Source organism: Seriola aureovittata, chromosome 12 (genome assembly GCF_021018895.1).
Source record: "Seriola aureovittata isolate HTS-2021-v1 ecotype China chromosome 12, ASM2101889v1, whole genome shotgun sequence".
NCBI lineage: Eukaryota > Metazoa > Chordata > Actinopteri > Carangiformes > Carangidae > Seriola > Seriola aureovittata.
In genome coordinates, this window is record NC_079375.1 from 8,158,408 (window position 1) to 8,177,073 (window position 18,666).

Consider the following 18,666-nt stretch of genomic DNA (forward strand, 5'->3'; position numbering starts at 1 on the left):
CGGTAGTACAGCTCAACAACTGATACTGATGAACAAAAAGATGATCAAACCAGCAGAATTCCTGCCAGAAGCCCAAAGCGGCCTTGAGCAAACCAAAATGATGACTTTTGCTCAACAACTTGGCATTTAAACAGAACAGCTGTACTGCTTCCCTAATAATGACTAATAAATGCAGCATCAGGCAGGCACGATTCCCCCGCTCCCCCAGAAAGCCCGTGGTGGATCGGGGTGGGCAGCCTCGCACATAAAAGACACGTAAAGGCAAGAGATCCTGAAGCTAGCCTTGGCTGCACCGCAGCTTTGTTCTCATCTTCAAAGGGCTACACTTCTTTTTCACAGGATCAAAATCCACAAACAAATAAAGCTCAGAAAATGAGATACATACGGTAAGGTACTGAATTCCCTTGCAACTTTCCTTCACGGTGGGGTATTGATAAACACAAGCTCTTTGATAATTTTTTGTTGCTGATGGCGGTTCCTGGTGTTTTAATTCACGGTTTTGTTGTTTTTAGTCTGTGCTCTGTGTGTGTGTGTGTGTGTGTGTGTGTGTGTGTGTGTGTGTGTGTGTGTGTGTGTGTGTGTGTACTTATTGTGAAAGCCTACCTCACTGGTGCACCTCTGCTCTGGGCAGGTTTCAGCAGCACCGTGACGGTGCTGTCTGTTTGGTTCAGAGAGGTCTCCTGGTCGTATGCCGGCATGGAGGGAGCTGAGGAAGAAACCAAACATAAGAGGGGTTTTGTCGACACTGCACCGAAAAAAGTTAGCACAGTTCAGTTTCAGTCAGCATCAAGTTTCATCATTCGTCTTTCCTTGTGACTCATTCATCTCGGCAATAAATAGAAAGAAAGCAAACCCAGTTTTCTCACTTTTACATAGAGCACTTTTTTTTTTTGCCTTTGTACCAACATAATTTAATCATTAAGTGTAACAAAAACAGAGCAGAGAAATATTAGCTGCTGTCACAAAAGTATTCGCAGTGTCTGGCTGAAAGAAAGTCTTCAAAGTGGTGAACACACATCAGAAGAAAAACTGTACAGAGTAAGAAAAATTGCAGACTTGCCTCATGGTCATCTTCAAAATCAATCCCAGTTTTTTTATTATATACAACCAGCCATGGTTTATGGAAACTAAAAGCATTATGTCTATGACCAATCAGGGAATTCTGCTAAATCTAATGTAATAGCCAGAGCAAAAACCACAATTTACAAAAACACAGAGCTGAGCTCATATATAAGTGGATCAGTATATGCACAAAGTTTCTGTTTGTTCATTTCATGTGTTGGATAACAAAAGCTAGCTTCCACCCTTTGGAACAAAAGAAAGATATCAGTAAAGTAAAACAACTGCGTAAACACGTTTCATTCACACATTTGGACATAAAGAACTACTTACTTGTACACTACTTATTCAATATCATCCACACACTAACTGTCCATGCTGTTGACCTTGCTGACCTGAAATCTTGGTGGTGAACTGGGTGATGACAGGGGGGCCGTAGCCCTTGGCTGTGCTAGCGCGCAGGGTGAAGGAGTACGTGGAGCCCGGGTAGAGGCCTGTGAACATGTGGGTGGTCTCGTTACCCAGCTTCACTACCTTCCCACTCTGGTTGGAGAGGTCCAGCTCAGGGTCAAAGGAGCTCACCGCCTTGTAGGAGATCTAGGAGCGAGAGAAATGAATATTCTGATAGTGGCCTCTGGTACGCCCAAGTTTAGCTCTCTCTTCTGCTGAGGAGGATTTGTATTCATACAATGAAAAAGTGGTACCCTAATTTGCAACAGCAAATACACAGGAAACAAATGCTGGTCAAATTATGTTTATAATCAAAATAATAAGGAAATGTTAATTAACATGATTGTCAATCTATCTGCAGAATGTTCACTGACTAAAAATAACATCTGCTCATAGCAACTAAAACATAATTAAAGTTTTTATGGTTATATTTAGACAATCACAGCACATGATTAAGGCTAGGGCAAAATGGCTATCTCGCACGCCATAATAATCTTGTGTCTTACACTACCAATATAATAATAATGTTTTTATAGAGTGTATTTCAAAACCTGGTGAGCTTCACACAAGGGAGCAAATTACAATCAACAAAATTAAATTAAAAAAAACATTAGAAACAAAATCATTTGATTTCATTTTAAGATAGAAAACGTCCACAGCTACTTGGAGCATGAGGCATGTCATTTTACTTTACAAACATTTAACTGAACTTTCACCAGAAGAAACATTGACATCAAGAGTCCTGTGTGTTGTTTGGACAAAGTGCTGTGGTTTGTACACCCACTGTCCAACCCCACGATTTCCCCATGATGTCCGTAGGATTTCGATCCCTACAAAACACTGTACTTTCTCAACAAACATAATGCTGGAAGCTGCCACACTTCCCCCTGAATGTAACTGGCAAAAGGAATGTGGTATATAAACTTTATAAAAGGCACAGTTGCAGTATCTGTAGATAGATAGCTACATAGAAGCTGAAACATTAGCAAACTATCTCCTCTGTACAACCCAGCCGAGGCAAATGCCACAGAGCAATATCCAAGTCATTTGTTCCCTCTTTCTCCCTTTATGTGGGAGCATGTGACTTTATGTCAACCAGGCATTTCCAAAATTAGTGAGATGCAAAAACACTATGGAGTGGGACTGTCTAGCTGTGGTTAGATCCATCTGTAAAAGCACAGGTACCCATTTTTCAACCAAAGCTGATGCAAGGTTGTGGGTTTCAAGGAGAGAGGAAATTCTCTTAATGTATTCCTTCTCCATTAATAAACACAGGGAGCTCTGGAGGGAAGCATTAAGGTGAGTGTTTTTGCTGATATCCATTTTGAATAACTCTAAAGTCCCACTTTAAGAAAATGCCTCTGCTCATACAGGAAAACCTCCATTATAATTCCAATTAGGGAACACAAAGGGAGTTTGGAGTACTACATAATTTGTGTCCATCAACTTTTGAAATGCTTCAAGGCCTTCTCATTTAGTCTTTGTATGTGAAATGAGTCTGTGATGCCAAATCCTATATCATAACATTTCAGAGACAGGAACTGGAAATGACTTGTCAGAACTGGGCACATGGACAGGCTTTTACAATTATAATGGAACTGACGGGAAAAATAATAGCGAACATTTGAGCAAATTAATTTGGAGCTTGCTTGTAACTATTACTGCACCTGAAGTATTAAGCTTTTTTATATCACGCTGCTTTACATTTTTCTGTAAATGTCAGTGAAGTGTTCATAAAATATAAATGCCTGTATAATCTCCTACAACTTTACCTGCGATATAATGAAGAATGAAAAAAAAAAATAACTTGAGTAAAGATGCTGTATACTGTTCTCCTGTTATAACATATGGAGCGTACAGTGGAACAGAAAACCCAACCATCTTTATTTACAGAAAGGTTTTAACCTTCTTAGGCAGACCTACAGTAAATATTGATCTAAATTCAAGTGATTTAAAAAGGCCGCTTTTAAGGGAAATAAGTCTAACCTAATAGTACTTTTGGTTTTCTGAAAAAAGCAGTCTATTTTTAATAATACTGCCTATGTTCCTAAAAAAAAAAAAAGAGATGCTTTTATTCAATAAACAAGAAATGCTACTTCAGAATTAATTTGTATTGCTAAACACAGCTGATGAACAGGAAATAGATGGAAGATCTGCTGTATAGCTTCAAAGCTGCTGGCTCATGTCTGTCTGAAAACTTGTCAGTTAAATGGCATTCGCAGAGCTCGGTCAAAAAGGAATGGAGCAGAAATCTCTTTGATATCAGGCCTTGTCAGACGTATTTCACTTGGAGTCCTTTGATAATGTCAATTCAAAGCAACGTCCTGACTTATAAGAAGCAACGTCTGGGGAATCCCACCAGAATACATGGTGGGTTACTTGCTTAAACCGGAGAGTCAGACTGTGGCGGTGTGAGGGGGGAGACACCTGGAGCGAGCTGCTGGCTCGCTAGATTTTCCTCATCTGTCACTCTGTTTAAGACAGGGCGATGTGAATATTAATATCCTATCTTACTCTAAAATAAAAGCTGTGATTCTAGAGGAAATCTATAACGATGCTTTACCGCATACTAAAACCCGAAAACACCAAGAAGTCAGTGACTTATTGCTTATTCTAACTAAACGCATTAGTATACTGTTACAGCTTTCTAGACAGAGAGAAGTAATTGCTGCAGCACGTGAATATAACACCCCGAGGTGGGTATTTTAAAGTGAACCACATTTGCCTCAACATAAATATGAGTGAACCTGACAAAGCGGCAATGCAAACAACGCCATTTGCCCTGAATGCTTTTACATGTTCCATGAAATTTTAAAAAGATCAACAACTAAAACATGTTGCTCTAAAAGTGATTAAGTGGGCGCTAAACCTACCATTTTTATGGGCACTGTTTTCCTGCACCTCTAAGTGCCACAGAGCCGTGCACAGGACACAACACTGCACTACACACGCCTGAATAAACAGGACCGTATTATGATCCCGACTTCAGCCGCTCCCGCTTTGATTGAGATGTCTCTGTGCCGCCGAGAGAATATCTATTTCATCTTTCATTCACCTTCAGTCACTTGATGTCACAGCAGCGGATGGAGCAACGTTTGCGTTGCTTTTACTATTCAATCTGCTCACCTTGTATGAGAAGCAGCCCCGTCAATGATGGCTAACCTACTCAAAATACCAAGCGTGAGCAAACGGTGACAAGAGGGAGAATCAACAGAAGAGAATCAATCTGTGGGAAAGGCTGGAGGATTACTTCCACCTTAAGACGGTTAAGATCAATGTGTATATACATCGTGTGTGTGTGTGTGTGTGTGTGTGTGTGTGTGTGTGTGTGTGTGTGTGTGTGTGTGTGTGTGTGTAGACTGTTTCTATTACTGAAGACTCCCAGCTCCCAGACAAGGCTGCCAGGGGCTGTGCGGAGCCTTATGTCAACATTTGCTTGGTGCTGAATCGTGATATGTGTTCGATGTGTGTTTCAGAGATTATGGGGTGGTTTTTTGGGTTTTTTTTTTTTTTTTTAGAGGTCGCGCATGAGTCAAAGGACAGAGGATGACAGCAGCTTGCAGTTGATTCTTTTCTGAAAAAAAATGCTGAAAAACTGTGAAACATACTTGCAGCTGACCCGAGTGGATCGACAAACTGATTCAGGTTTGAGCTGTTTTACAAACCAAACTTAATAATTAATGTGATCGGTCTAATTAAAGCCTGTGAATGTTTAACACAGATTACAGAGATATCATTAAAAGTAAGAAGATACTGAAACATCGTCACTGATGCAGAGTGAGAACACTACATACAGCCATGCTAGCAGCTCCGTGAGGCTGTACTCAGGCACAGCGACAATGACAGTGTTAAAAACATGATGATGTTTAACAGCAGGTATAATGTTTACCGTGTTCGCTGTGTTAGCTTAGCATGTCAGCATGCTAGTGTTCGCTAATTAGCGGGAAACCCAAAGCACGACTGAGGCTGATGGGAAGGTCGTTAGTATTTAGTCATAAACCAGAGAACTGGACTTGATGGTGCTGGAGGAAAAGTGAGGAAATCAACAAATTTATCACAATTCATCCTGAGGGAGGTATGAATGTGGTGGACTGACCGACCGACCGACCGACCGACCGGGACATTACCTTCCCTAGAGCCATAGAGCCTGACTAAAAATATTAAAGCAAAAAGGGAAAAAAGAACCTTGCTATAATGACAAAGACACAATGAACTTCTGATGCTACTTTGTGGAGCAACACAGTGCAAAGACTAACATAATAACTTGTTAACCCCAACCTGCTGAATTCTGCTGTCTGCTCAGTTCACTCACCTTTAACCTACGTAGAAACCTCCCGGTGCAATGTATTTGTATACCAGGATGATATATTTTATGGTTTATATTTAATGTTGAAGGGCTGCACAGGAATAACCTAGGAAGATCGCAAACCTTGTTAAACCTGAGGTGAACCTAAGCATGGAAACAACGAAGATGTTTCCAACCACATGTAGATACTGGAGGAATTCTGACTTAACTCATAATCTCATTTTATCATACTCCTTTGTTGTGTGTGCTGTCCATAAACTAGCAGATTCCCAAGCCTTAGCTCAAGAAAACAAAGTGACTCACACGATAAACAAATCCATTTGAAGATTTTTTCAAGCAGCTCTACACAACTACTCTCCAATCTCAGCTGTAGAGAACAGGACTCAAAGAAATGCACGCAGAAGAAAAAAAAAAAAGAAAAAAAACAGCTTGAATGTCAGAAGTAAGTCTGTTTACGACCCAAAAAGGGGTCGATCAATATCCCTAACTAAATTTTTGCTAACGCTCGGTCTTGTGTACCTCGTACTGAGTGATGATCCCGTAAGTCTGTGCTGGTTCTCTCCACTTCAGGATGATCTTCTCCTCGTAGGCGCTGCCCTGAATGGAGTCCAGAGGAACAGCACCTGGCACTGTGGGAAAAATGATCACAGACACATTTGTTTCTCAAAAAAAAAAACAACTGGTAGGAGTGCGGTGACTTCCAATGTAGAAAAAGTAAAAAGTCTAAACAGTACGACGTCCTTGATACTTATTTTTTTGAAATATTTTCTTTTCCATCTGTTGTTTGTCGAGTCAAAATGTTGTCAATACAAATTGGATGAAAGCCTTTCCGACTTAGAAGCTTTGGTCTTTTCTATCATGATTTACCCAGCCCTGCACCTCATGCTGATGTGCATAAAACAATCAATAAAATAGCTTTTCAAGGACCTGCAGTACACAAATGGCCATGAGCCAAAGTGAAACACATCATAATAGGAATGTGTGAGATTATTTGAAGCCATCGTTACTAAAAACACAATGTGAAACGTGTTTTACAGCAAAACTGAACACGTTTCACACGGATCAAAAAATGTGTTACAAAGATGAACTGGCAAACCCCCCATGGGAATAGTGCGAATCTTAATCTTTCCACAATGTTTACTTGTACTGAGACGCTGCCACAGAGATCTGGTCCTTTAACCCCTCATGCGAATTGCTTTCATTCTGTAAGTGAAACAGAATGATGTAGAGATGTCTTTTTTTTTTTTTTTTTTTCTCCAAGAGTTATCTTCAAGAATGCAACTACAGCTACACCCTGTCTGTTCACTTTTTCCCATGGGATCCTGAACACACAGATCCCCACACACACACACACACACACACACACACACACACACACACACACACACACACACACACACACACACACACACACACACACACACACACAGAAACACACAGCAGTCAGACATTGAGAAACAGTTGCCACTTTCAAGTTTCCAACCAGAGATATCTGAGCCAGACATGACAAGACTCTCTTTTCGTCAGCTGAGCCTGTTTGTTATCTGGCGGCCGGGGGTTCCTTGAGACTTCTATAGAGTTCATTTCCTGTGTCTGCTGAGGCAACACACAAGATCTTTCATCTTTGGAGGAGGTGAAACAACGATACAACACAGAGGCTTGCTGTCTGACTTCTGTGCTCTCCGGAAAAATATTTGGAAAATCCCAAACTTGTCCTGAGTGCAAGCTGTTTGTGATCAGGTGAGAATCTTACACTCAGAACTACACGTTAGAAATTTCCTAATAAAAATGGGTTGTTTTTACACAGGCTTCATGTTAACTGATATTAGCAACGCAACATTATTACTGGTCATTGATACATATTTCAATGAGCTTGATATCGCCTTACTGAACTGAACACTTAACGCTTAATAAATGGTTAATAACACATTATAATTGAGTTTTAATTAAATATAATTACATTTGTCAAGTGTTTATTGATGCATTTGTCAACAATTAGGACTCCCACCATCCCATAACTGGTGACTAAGCAATCAATGTTTGATAAAAAAGCAATCTAACAGCTGTAATCATGTATAATTAAACAGATGAATAAGTAAGCTTCAAAACATTTATAATTGTTTATGAACATGTATAAATCCTTCACAGGTGGGTTTATAAATGTGTTGAAAACTCTATACTTACAACTACGGTATGTTTAATACGTAATCAATCACGAATTGACCAGTAATGGATGATTTATAGTTGTTTATAAACTGCTTGTGCAGGTTAAAACAAAGTGTCACCAAATTTATGTTAGAGAATCACAGGCCTTTTGGTTTAGGTAACGTTCAGTTATTTGAATGTTGGGTTGAGTGGTGGTTGTGTTTCACTTTCTCATTTATTGTATCTGTGCTTTGTGTTCTGTTTCCATGAGCTGTGCACAAAGTAGCCCTCCATCACTCTTACCGTCCTCATCAGTCTGAACCTCGAGCTTGGTGCTCTCCTTGACCCCCTCCGGATTGCGCAGCACCAGCTTGACACTGAGGTTGGTGAAGGGCGTCAAGTTGTGGATGGTGTGCTGAGGATCGCGGCTCTGGGTGTCATAACACACCTCCTCGCGGGTCTCCTCCTTGCCGGCCACCCTGGAGCGGTACTGGACGGTCAGGTTGTAGCTGTGGCAACGGGTCACGTTGTAGCCCAGAGGCTCCCAGCGCACCGTCACCTGCTTGGACTGGATGTCCACAACTTCCAGCCTTCGTGGGCCGTGCATGGGCTCTGGCGGGATGGACAAAGAGCGGAGTGTGAGCATGCATCAGGATAATCAATTAGGCCATAAGAAATGGCAGCAAGTACAAGATAGTTTCAATAAAATCAAGGAAATGACAGAGGTCTATGCCAGGGCACAGAGATGGTGGTGTTCCTTAAGGTCAAAAAAGAAAAAAAAAAATCTTCTAGCAGATTTTTCATAACACTTGAGAACCGGTCAATACTTTTATTCATACCGAAATACTATTTCCTCTGTTTGGAGTTCTTATTCCCAGAAAAATATTTTTAAAATTTCAAAGCCACAGCCTGATACTGAGCATTGCCACCACATCCCATCACCGTTGCTAACTAGGTCTCACAGCAGCTGCACACACCAAAACACCACAGGTCTGTTGGTGGAAACCCTCAGCAGGAGGTGTATCATCCCTTCAGAGCGTGCCGTTCCTCCGCTCCTTCTACCTTGTCCTCTGCCTTTTCCCTCTCTCTTTTCCATCTCGCCCAGTGGCGGTCAGCTATTAGCACCACACTGATACAGAGTCAGCCAGCCCGTCAATCCGGGGCAGGACACAACCCCCACTGCCATCCTATCACCTCTAATCGCATACACTGTGTCTCCTCGCCTTTTCTCTTTTACTTTCTCCATTTTCTCTCCCTTCCTTCCTTCCTTCCTTCTACCTCCTCTCCCTCCGTGTCTTTTCTCTCCGTTCCTCTTCTCCATTTCCTCTCTCTGTCCATCTCTTTTTCTGTGGCTTTCCCATTTTCTATTTCCCGCTCTCTCTTTTTCACCTCATCGCTTCTCTCTCTGCCCCCCCCTCCCACCACCCCGTCTATTTCCCCTCTTGCTCTCACTCTCTCTCACTCTGTCTCTCTCTCTCTCTCTCTCTCTCTCTCTCTCTCTTCCTTTCCTACGGGAGGAAAGCAGCCCAAGCACAAGGTAATGGGATCAATTTCCATTCCAGGTTAAATTCGCAGTCCATTTCTCTGGAACTTAACACTTTACCACCTATTAGGAAGAGCCAGGGCTCAATTTCCCCGTTCCCCAGGAGACACAGTCCAGCAATTCAGAGGCAGCCACGGCAGCCATGTTTAACATTCTGGAGGTGCATGGGGGGGGGGGGGGGGGGGGGGGGGGGGGGGGGCAGCATGCTGTTCATTTCTACAGACTGCGCAGAGGACATGACAAACAAGCACAAATCTGCAAACAACACTGTTGGCGAACTACTAATGTGATGCCCCTAAATTCTTTTTGTCATGTTCCTGTGTCCAGTGGATACCTACTGACACATGACGGTCAAATGATCAAGATCTGTTGAGAATCCTTCCAAATTAACTTTCGGGGGATATGAGATAAAAAAAAAAAAACCCTGCGTCGTGCTACAGAGATGCTACAAGACAGAAATGAATAGATTTCAGGAAATTGGGTCATGACATGTGACATACGACAGAAGCTTGTGCAAGTTAGGAGGGATAATGTGAGAAGAAATAACTGTGAGAGAAAGAAAGAGAAAAAAAGGCGACCTGCTAGTTGAATGAAAGATGGAACGCTTAGATTTCACAAGGAGAAACAACGGATGCGATATCTCCTGCGCTTTCATAGAGCAGATGAAACAGCATTATAAGGGCCTGAGAGAAACAGGGGAAGAGCTGTTGAAGACAGATGGGGGAAGGGATAGCAGTGTGCAGCGTACACTACATGAAGCATACACAAAAGTCTACAAATGATAAAATACAGTGAAAAATGGAGAAACAGCTTTTAGCTTCTGTTTAAGAAGGATTTGTCACTATAGGTCTAAGCAGAGTGCAACAAATCACTAAAAATCCTTGACTGACCACGTACATCAATCAGCTTTTACAGAAATGTACACAATGGCTAAAGAAAATGTGTCATTTTTTGACTGATTGAGAGGTTATAGAGCTGTTATGGCCAGCAGAAAGTGTTTTTTTCTCTGAAATGCTGTGTTGGAGTACTTCTTTGAATCTGTTTGTCATCTTTGATAAAAGAGGCTCCTGCAGTACTGACCTTCTCCGATTCTTAAAATTTGAAAGATTTGTTCATCTTTGGTGGAGACTGGTATGCAAGACATCTGCCTTCAAAGGGATTAGCTGTAAAATCAAACATTTAGAGCAAGTGCTCACAGACAATAAGTGTTGCGGCTCGGTCGTACTTGCTAAACTATGTAGATAAATGTGAAAATTGAAACAAAAAGTGGTCCACCATTTGAAACAAATTGGATAAGACCCAAAAAAAGAGAGAGAATCTAAGACAGAACTGGGCAGAAATCGGCGAAGGCAAACAGGCCTTTTCAAATCGGTTGCAATGTTGGGAAAGCCATCCAGAAAATAGAAGTTTAAACCCCTTTATTTGCGGAACTATCTGTTGGCCGCACTCAGTAGGCAACGGTTACACTAAAAGCACAGAGAATTGTAGGGTGGCCAGGCAAAGAAATCAAATTAAACCAGATGCTCTCAAAGTGACAAATGCACCAAAGTGTGAATCTCAAGCAGACGTGCACGGGCAGCCGGGAGGGAAGTCTCATTTCTGGAGAAGCGTTCAAGGAGAATGTCACACTCCCATCTTTGTGGAGCATCGCAGATCCACAGATCCACAGGTCCGCTGCACCCTAATGCTGGCCAATGGAGAGACGCCAACAAGAATGGGGAAGCACTTGGGGAAAATGGGATTGTGGGACGAAGTGGACCATACCAAATGAAGAAGAAGAAAAAAATTCAATAAGAGGAAGCCATATATTCATATGTAAATTTGAATGTGTCTTTTATTGGCATGTGCTAAGAACATTAGACACATTTTCACTGGTATACACAGTTATAGCAGGGGTACATAAAGGAATACTGGCCGTTTAATAAACGGCTCCTATGACTATTCTATATCCTCTCCCTGGAGTTTTGTTGAGAAAAGGCTAATTGTTTGTTGCCCCATTGGCTCCCTGTAGTGCAAATGCCAGCTGTCTGAGGGAGGCAGTAAAATGTGAGGATCTGTGGCAGACGCCCAATCACAACTTGTACCCCATGACTCAGAATGACATCATCTGTTTGCATGAACAACAAGGTGCCTCATCCATTTCAATGCCTGGGCATGGTTGACTTTGAAGAAGGAGGAGAAGAGAAAAACAAAAAAAACACCTCGTACCCTCCTCTCCCGCTTAATCTGAAACGAACAGGTCGCGCCGAATGGCTGGTATCCTTTAGAAAATCCCTTTGTGCATAGACGGGAGGCTGTGCAGCCATTTTCATATAGGCCCATGAATGACAGCTGATGAGATGAGCCTATTACCCCAGTCTACTGTGACTGTTTGTTGTGTTTTATTGACCGAGCAAGTAAGAGGCTCAGTATCAGAAGCACAAGCACAAATCACAACAAGGAATAACAAGGCAACCGCTTGAAATCCATGCCATTTGTTTTTTTACACTTCTCACAAGCGATCACACACCGAGGGCGACGCTGGGGTGAAAGTACTGAAAATATGACTCTAATATCTCCCCAGTATGGCAGATATTTCTAGTGGAATAGAGTTATAATAATGGCTATGAAAGCATCCCTTGGAGCAGGAAATTACTGAGGTCCATCTTACGCCAGGGCACACAGATGAGCTCCAGTCAGAGCCAGATTGGTATTCCAAGCGGTGGACAAATTATCACCTGCCCCACACTCGCTGATGTAATTGAATAATTTGAATTTGACATTTACATTGAACTATTAGTGATTTTTTCGTCATTACAGCATGACATTTAAATAATGTTTTTAGAAATTATCAGCACATTATTGCCTCTTGTTAATTTGAATGGGCCCTGCGTGCGCCCCACCGCGGCTGAAGGGATTGTGTGAATTTCCCAAAACGTGAAACAAAAACAACAAACAACCGCATGTTGCAGCCGTCTGTCCTAGAGGGGGCTTCAAATGGTGCACTTAGCCCCTGGGTAGAGCGAGACATTAGTCCTGGATGAAAGGAACCAAATTGGGCATGTCCGGAGCACAGCCACTTTAATGTGAGACAAGTGTGTGGGGCGCGCGAGTGCGGGTGTGTATATAAGAGGGACAATGTGTGTTTTCTAGCGTGTTTACGGTCTTATGCGTAGTCATTCGGAAAGCCGGGATCTTTATCAGATCCGCATCGATTAAGAACAGAAAAGACTGGTGCTGGCACTTCCATCTCCCTGCTCGGCAAACAGAACCAGGAGGGTGGGGGGGGGGTGGGGGGGCGACTACTTCCCCAATGATTAGAAAGCGAGTCAATGTGGCCCCTGAGCCCAGCGGCTGCCTCATCGGGATGAAACGGCGCTCAAGTTGAGGAGAAGGAGGAGGGAAGAAACCTTGATGTTTGGAGAGGAGGAAAAAAAAAGAAAGATGCCTCAACTTTCATGGGATGGCATGTAGACTGTCAGATTCCTCGCCGGAGAACGTCAGCCAAGGCCTGTCACACACAAGGCGGCTTTGTTGAAGACGGTACCAAAACAACATGACAACGGCGAAGATTAAATCCCCGTCGGAGGGCAGTTTTCATGTAAAGTGTTCCATCCTAGGCAGTGAGGCCTGGTATTGCCATCACTTATCTCTGCATTGCTGTGTGTTTTCCCCTCTGTCCTGTTTGAGCTGGGCGGGCTGGGGGGCGAACACATTTGTTTGCCTCTTTCTATTACATCTCAGTGATAGCACTGAGGCCATTGAGGTAATGACATGGGTTTTACACTTAGGAAATCATTTTCATATCCCACAGAAGCGAGCTGTAATGATAGCTTTTGATAACCGACAATCAAAGCTCCATCACCCTCCTAGAGTGCTCCTCTATGCAATCCTCTGGAGGAAGACAAAGAGAGGAGGGAGGGGGTTAAGAGGGAGAGGTGGAGGGAGTCATGCGTGGGTGGGTGGGGGGCGTTGGAGAAAGAAGGCGAAGACAACAGAGGGGTGGGGGGTTGGGTGGGGTGGACTGGAAGTGCCAAAGTTTTTGTTGCCATTAAATGCAACAAGTCAAACCGGGCCATACGGTTGGCGCGTGTACACATGATATAATTGATAGCACTTAAAAGGCACTGTACATGGACCTCTTGTGTTCCAACGTCACCCTCTACACTCATTACAAAGTCAGAGACAAATGCCCACAGGCTCGGGACACGCGCACACACACACACACACACACACACACACACACACAGGCACTTTGCCCATACACCTTGGAGGCGTGGATAATCACAAGGATTTATTGAATGGTGGTGGTCGCTACTCACTCTATCAAGTCCTTCTTTATAGGCCCTGTGATAAATGGGACTGCCACAATCGGTGAGGATGAGGGGCGGAGGGCCCTCCAACACGCTGGATCGAATTGAAACCACAGAATGAGCCCCGGTGCTGGACCGGGCTGGGCTGCCACCTTGTCTGATGAACGCCCCGAAGCTGTAGGAGTGGAGATGAATGGGTGAATGCCTTCCTTCTCACAGCACTGGTCTCTCTCTCTCTCTCTTCCGTCACCCCCTCCCCCTTGCCCCCCCCTCTTTATCCTCTCTCCCCCATTTCTCTCCTCTCTTCCCAACTGGTTGAGACGGACAGCCGCCCACTCTGAGTCCAGTTCTTGTTGTTGCTCCCTATTAAAAAAGGGAGTTTTTTCCCTCTCCACTGTCGCCAACTGTTTGCTCACGGTGGGAACTGCTGGGCTTCTCTCTATAATACTGTAAGGTCTCGACCTTCCTCTGTAAAGCGTGTTGAGATGATATATTTATGATGTGGCACTATAGAAAATAAAATTGAACTGAACTGAATTGAGCACTGGATAGAAAGGGAGAGCGAAAGACATTTCAATAGCACAGGAGGGCAACGCATGACAATACTCAAGACTGTATATATGTATATGTGCAAGTGTTTGTATGTAATATATTTAACCCCTCTGAACTGGCCCAGCATTCACACCTTTTCTCATCAGCCCATTTTTTGTCTTGCTTAGAGACCACTGAGAATAAGCGCCCGCTCATATATGGACTTACTAGAATGTGTGAATCGGGTGGTAGAGGGGTTAAAACACACAAAAATGAGTAGGTAGTGCTTTCTGCCTTTGTATCACAGCACGGAAGCACGCCACTCACTGTGAATCCGTCGGCTAGCGCGCCTGATAATCCACATATATTGTATATTTGCATCGGAATCGGTAATTTCATGAATTAATAATAGTCACTCGCTTGCATCATGTTTTGTAATATACTATGCATTGCAGTAGATTAGAGCCCACTAAAGTTAAAAGGGGATCTACAGTTTATTCGTCATGATTGTAGCATTTAGTGGGGGGTGGAGAAGTACTACGCTGCGGAAAACATTCATGAAGCACTTGAGGTGAAAATATCGAGCACCTGCAGTTGCATTCATAAGAAGTTGCACTTGTTGGTTGCATTATAAAAAAAAAAAGAAAAAAGAAAATGGAGAAGGAATAAACAGATAATAACAGAGTATAAAATGTCAGTAGGTAGTGTTTTCTATCACTGACCAGGGATTAAAAGAACAAACCTATAACAAGTGTGTCTCAGGGGGCAAAAGGTGACGGGAAGGGAAGTCCACCAACCAGATGAAAACAAATGGGCAGCCAGTTGATGGGAAGAGCAGGAGGCAGGGGAGGTGGAACTGGTTAAATCAATCTTTCATTGCGTTTCCACCAATATGCTGTGCGGTGATTGGGGTCAGAGTGACAGGTAGAATGACCCCTCCCCACCCACCCCCTCATCCTCCATCTGTCTTAACACACACACACGCCCACACACACACACACACACACACACACACGCACGCACACACACAACCGCCGCTACTGTCAGGCCAAGCTTTGTCTTTTACGTTCAGGTTCCTGGGGAAAGTGCCTGTGGTTAGGGCTTACAAACGGGAAGAACACAAACCCTCATTTACCGACGGGGACACAATCTCTACAGGAACAGTGGGAGGTTACCAAGGTGATTCTTCAACTTCAACACTCCCCAGATGGCCCGCGTGGCATTGTCATTTGTCGCCAAAAACCTGCATGTGTCGCACTCAACTCAGGGTGTTACCTAGAGTGTAAATCAAAGTGAAGCGCTTGACTTTGTGAAATGACTGCTGTGTTTTCTGAGCCACCTACTTAGGAGATATATGAGGTCTAAGATCTAGCTATCTAGATGGGGGAATTATGGGGAATAAATCGCAGCCTGCCTGACATTCCCGTCCTTTAGCTAAAGGGGGAGATGCAGAAATGTTCTTGAGTTAGAGTTATACAACCAGACTGAATGAGTGCTTCCTGGACGCCTTAGCAAGGGGAATGGGACATCTATAATTCAGCAAAAGGATGGAGAAAATCAGTGACAAAAATTACAGCAGATAGACCATGAATAATTAAACATGGAGAATAGAAACATTTAAAGACCTTGAGAAGCTTTTCAGTTCAAATTTAAAAACAGCAGAAAAAAAGGATCTTGCCAAGCCTGACTAAACTACCGCTATTTATCATCCTCCTGAGGCTTAAGAGTTGAGGATACAAACAACCTCAGTGATAACTGTTTGTGAGGAGCTGAAGAGGCAGCTCCGGAATAAGTCGAGACCGAGTTTATGTTGGTGTCACTAGAGAATTTTTTCTTTTTTTTTTCTTTTTGTGCGCATCTGTTCTCAGAGTGTCAATTCCTCCGCGTTTGGGGGAACAGATAGATGGAGTGATGGAGATGAGGGAAATAATAATAACGGAACAGCTATAAATGCAGAGTCTTTCTCACTCTCTCTATCTTTTTCCTTTCCAGCAGCAGTTGTTTGAGGATGTGTCCTTGAGAAGAACACAAATTGCCTTTTGGGGCGCCAATATCATAGAACACAATTCGCCATCCTACTTCCAACCGCCTGCAATAAAAAAAGACTTTTATTGTGGTCCTCCTATAACCTTCCTGCACACAACAAACTCAATCTAGCCTGTTTTCTCTGACTGACAAAAGCACACAAATTCAATGGGCCGCAAACCAATGCTTTTCATTTACCGTGCCACGGGCAATATATAAACCCTATAGGTCACATGACTGCCAGCTATTGTGGCTACCAGACCAATGTTTTCTGAGATAGTGAGGTGAAGAGGTGAGGTTCTATTCACGGCTCAAGGCAACAATAGCATTAATTAGACTCATCAAATCTAGCAAACAATGTCCTTTCCTTTTACACCCGGAGAGACAGATAGTCTCCATCTCAGCCTGAGAGAAAAAAAAAAAAGCAGCAACCATCATTAAGGGTTAGATCTCACTGAGATGAGACATGCATGAGGTGATAGAGGGAAAAACACTGTAGATATAGCTGACAGGTCGTCACTTTCCCTTTGTTAATGAAATGTTAAGACTTGGTGAGACGAGAATTAGCAAAGCGCAATACACCTGCCGTGTCCCAATTACAGCATCCTTCAGCGGACGCAGTCTACGAAGGATTGAGGATTTTTGCTCTGTGTCACCAGCTGCTCCCGCCCTTATAGCCGCAATCGAAAAGCGTGGCTCCTATCGCCTAGCAAACGTGACAAAACATAACTTTCCTTCCACAAAAACTTGAGATTTTATGGCCCTTGGTTTTAATTGTTGTACCGTTAGCTGTCGAACTGAGCTGAACATACATTTCAAAGCGTAATCCCCGGGGCTCTTTTGTCTGTATTGTTTGCTGCCATATTGATTTCATTACCGAGACTCAAAGGATCTCGGGATAGGTCGGGCCGTGAAGGATCCACCTTCGTTGCCCAGGAACACAGGGATGTATTTGAAGGGGCCTTTGAAACGGGACAGCCTAGTCGCGCCTCTGTGATGCAACGGGTCTTCAAATGCAGCCCCCTGGAATTGGGACACAGTTACTGACACGTGTAAGTGCACCTGGAAGTAATGTAAACCAATAGAGCTACCCAGGTTAGCAGGCTAACAATTTCTGTCCTATTTATGTTTTACGCAGAAAGTATGTGGCATCCCTCCTACTCTTCTTCCTTTATTTGCAAAAGACAGTTTGAGTATATATAAACCAAGATATAAACAATCATTTCTTCCTGAACGAAAAGGTCAGTAACGCCTTTGCTTTCACAACATCCGTAAGAGTCTCGCAAGTTCACTCAATTGAAATTTGGCCTTGCACCAAAACCTGGTACAAGTTCTTCAGAGTGAAAAAGAACATTCATAAACTTTATGCAAGTGGTACAGAGTCCTAAGTGTCCTTATGTCAGGCCAATTTTCTTGTCTATCAATGTGAAGGGTTTCTGGACGAATTAAAAATAAATGAGTGTAGATGGTACTTTTTAAAACCCTCTTTGACAGGTGAACAAAGGTAGAAAAAAGGAATTGGCTTTAAGTTACGATAATCATTCCGATCATTGTTCACCACTTTGTGAGGTTTAAAAGAACAGATGGTGAAATGAAAGGTTAATTTCCCAGTAAAGACAGTTAACTGTGCAGTTTATAGGATTTTTATTTATGACCACAATGCTAGTTTTTAGTGTTTGTGGGGGATTCAGAAACTTTTCAAGGCCTGGCAGTAATGGCATTGTTCAGATAGAGGTTTTATGGATAATAGAGATCTGCACAGAAGCAATGCTTTCATAATATAGTTAATGTATCTTGTTCTCTTTAGAATATTCCTTAGGTTACACGGCGACATGATCCTTATGCATTTTAAACATATGTATTTTGGCAAGTGACACGATTCAGAGAGGAATGCTTTAAAGGAAACTATAGCCATTTTCCAAAGCTACCCTCTTTGTCTACTGTTAACCCTTAGCACGAGGGATTCTGTCAATGTTCAATATTTTTTATTTTATATCTATGAAGGTAACAAAAATGCTTTTTGTTGATATTTGAGCCATCAGATTTATGTGTCATCATGTCAAGCACTTCCTTATTGAGCAGCTAAATTCCATGGAAACTAGTTACGGTTTTTAAAAAAAAACAAAACACTTTCTCAGCCATGAACCTTAAACAGGACCAGATATTACCAAGGATGTTAGCAATGGTGACAAGAGACATTTCATGAAAGACTAGGGAGAGTTTTAGGTGAAACTAGCTGAGCTGGTCATGTTAGCATTTGTAGAGGAATATTGTGTTTTTATATTCCAACAAAAAAGACAACTGTAAGCTACCTG

General features: G+C 42.7%; 1 protein-coding gene across 9 annotated transcripts in view; it reads right to left on the reverse strand.

Moving 5' to 3' along the window:
- The window catches only part of LOC130179264 (receptor-type tyrosine-protein phosphatase mu-like), a 149,780-nt gene that overhangs the window by 65,119 nt on the left and 65,995 nt on the right, over positions 1-18,666 (reverse strand). For all 9 annotated transcript variants that reach the window (XM_056392138.1, XM_056392145.1, XM_056392144.1 and 6 more), the window contains exons 8-11: positions 8,264-8,572; positions 6,335-6,444; positions 1,455-1,656; positions 604-706 (exon numbers count right to left, since the gene is read on the reverse strand). In XM_056392138.1, coding sequence (XP_056248113.1) covers positions 604-706; positions 1,455-1,656; positions 6,335-6,444; positions 8,264-8,572 — 724 coding nt within the window. The remainder of the gene's footprint in view (positions 1-603; positions 707-1,454; positions 1,657-6,334; positions 6,445-8,263; positions 8,573-18,666) is intronic.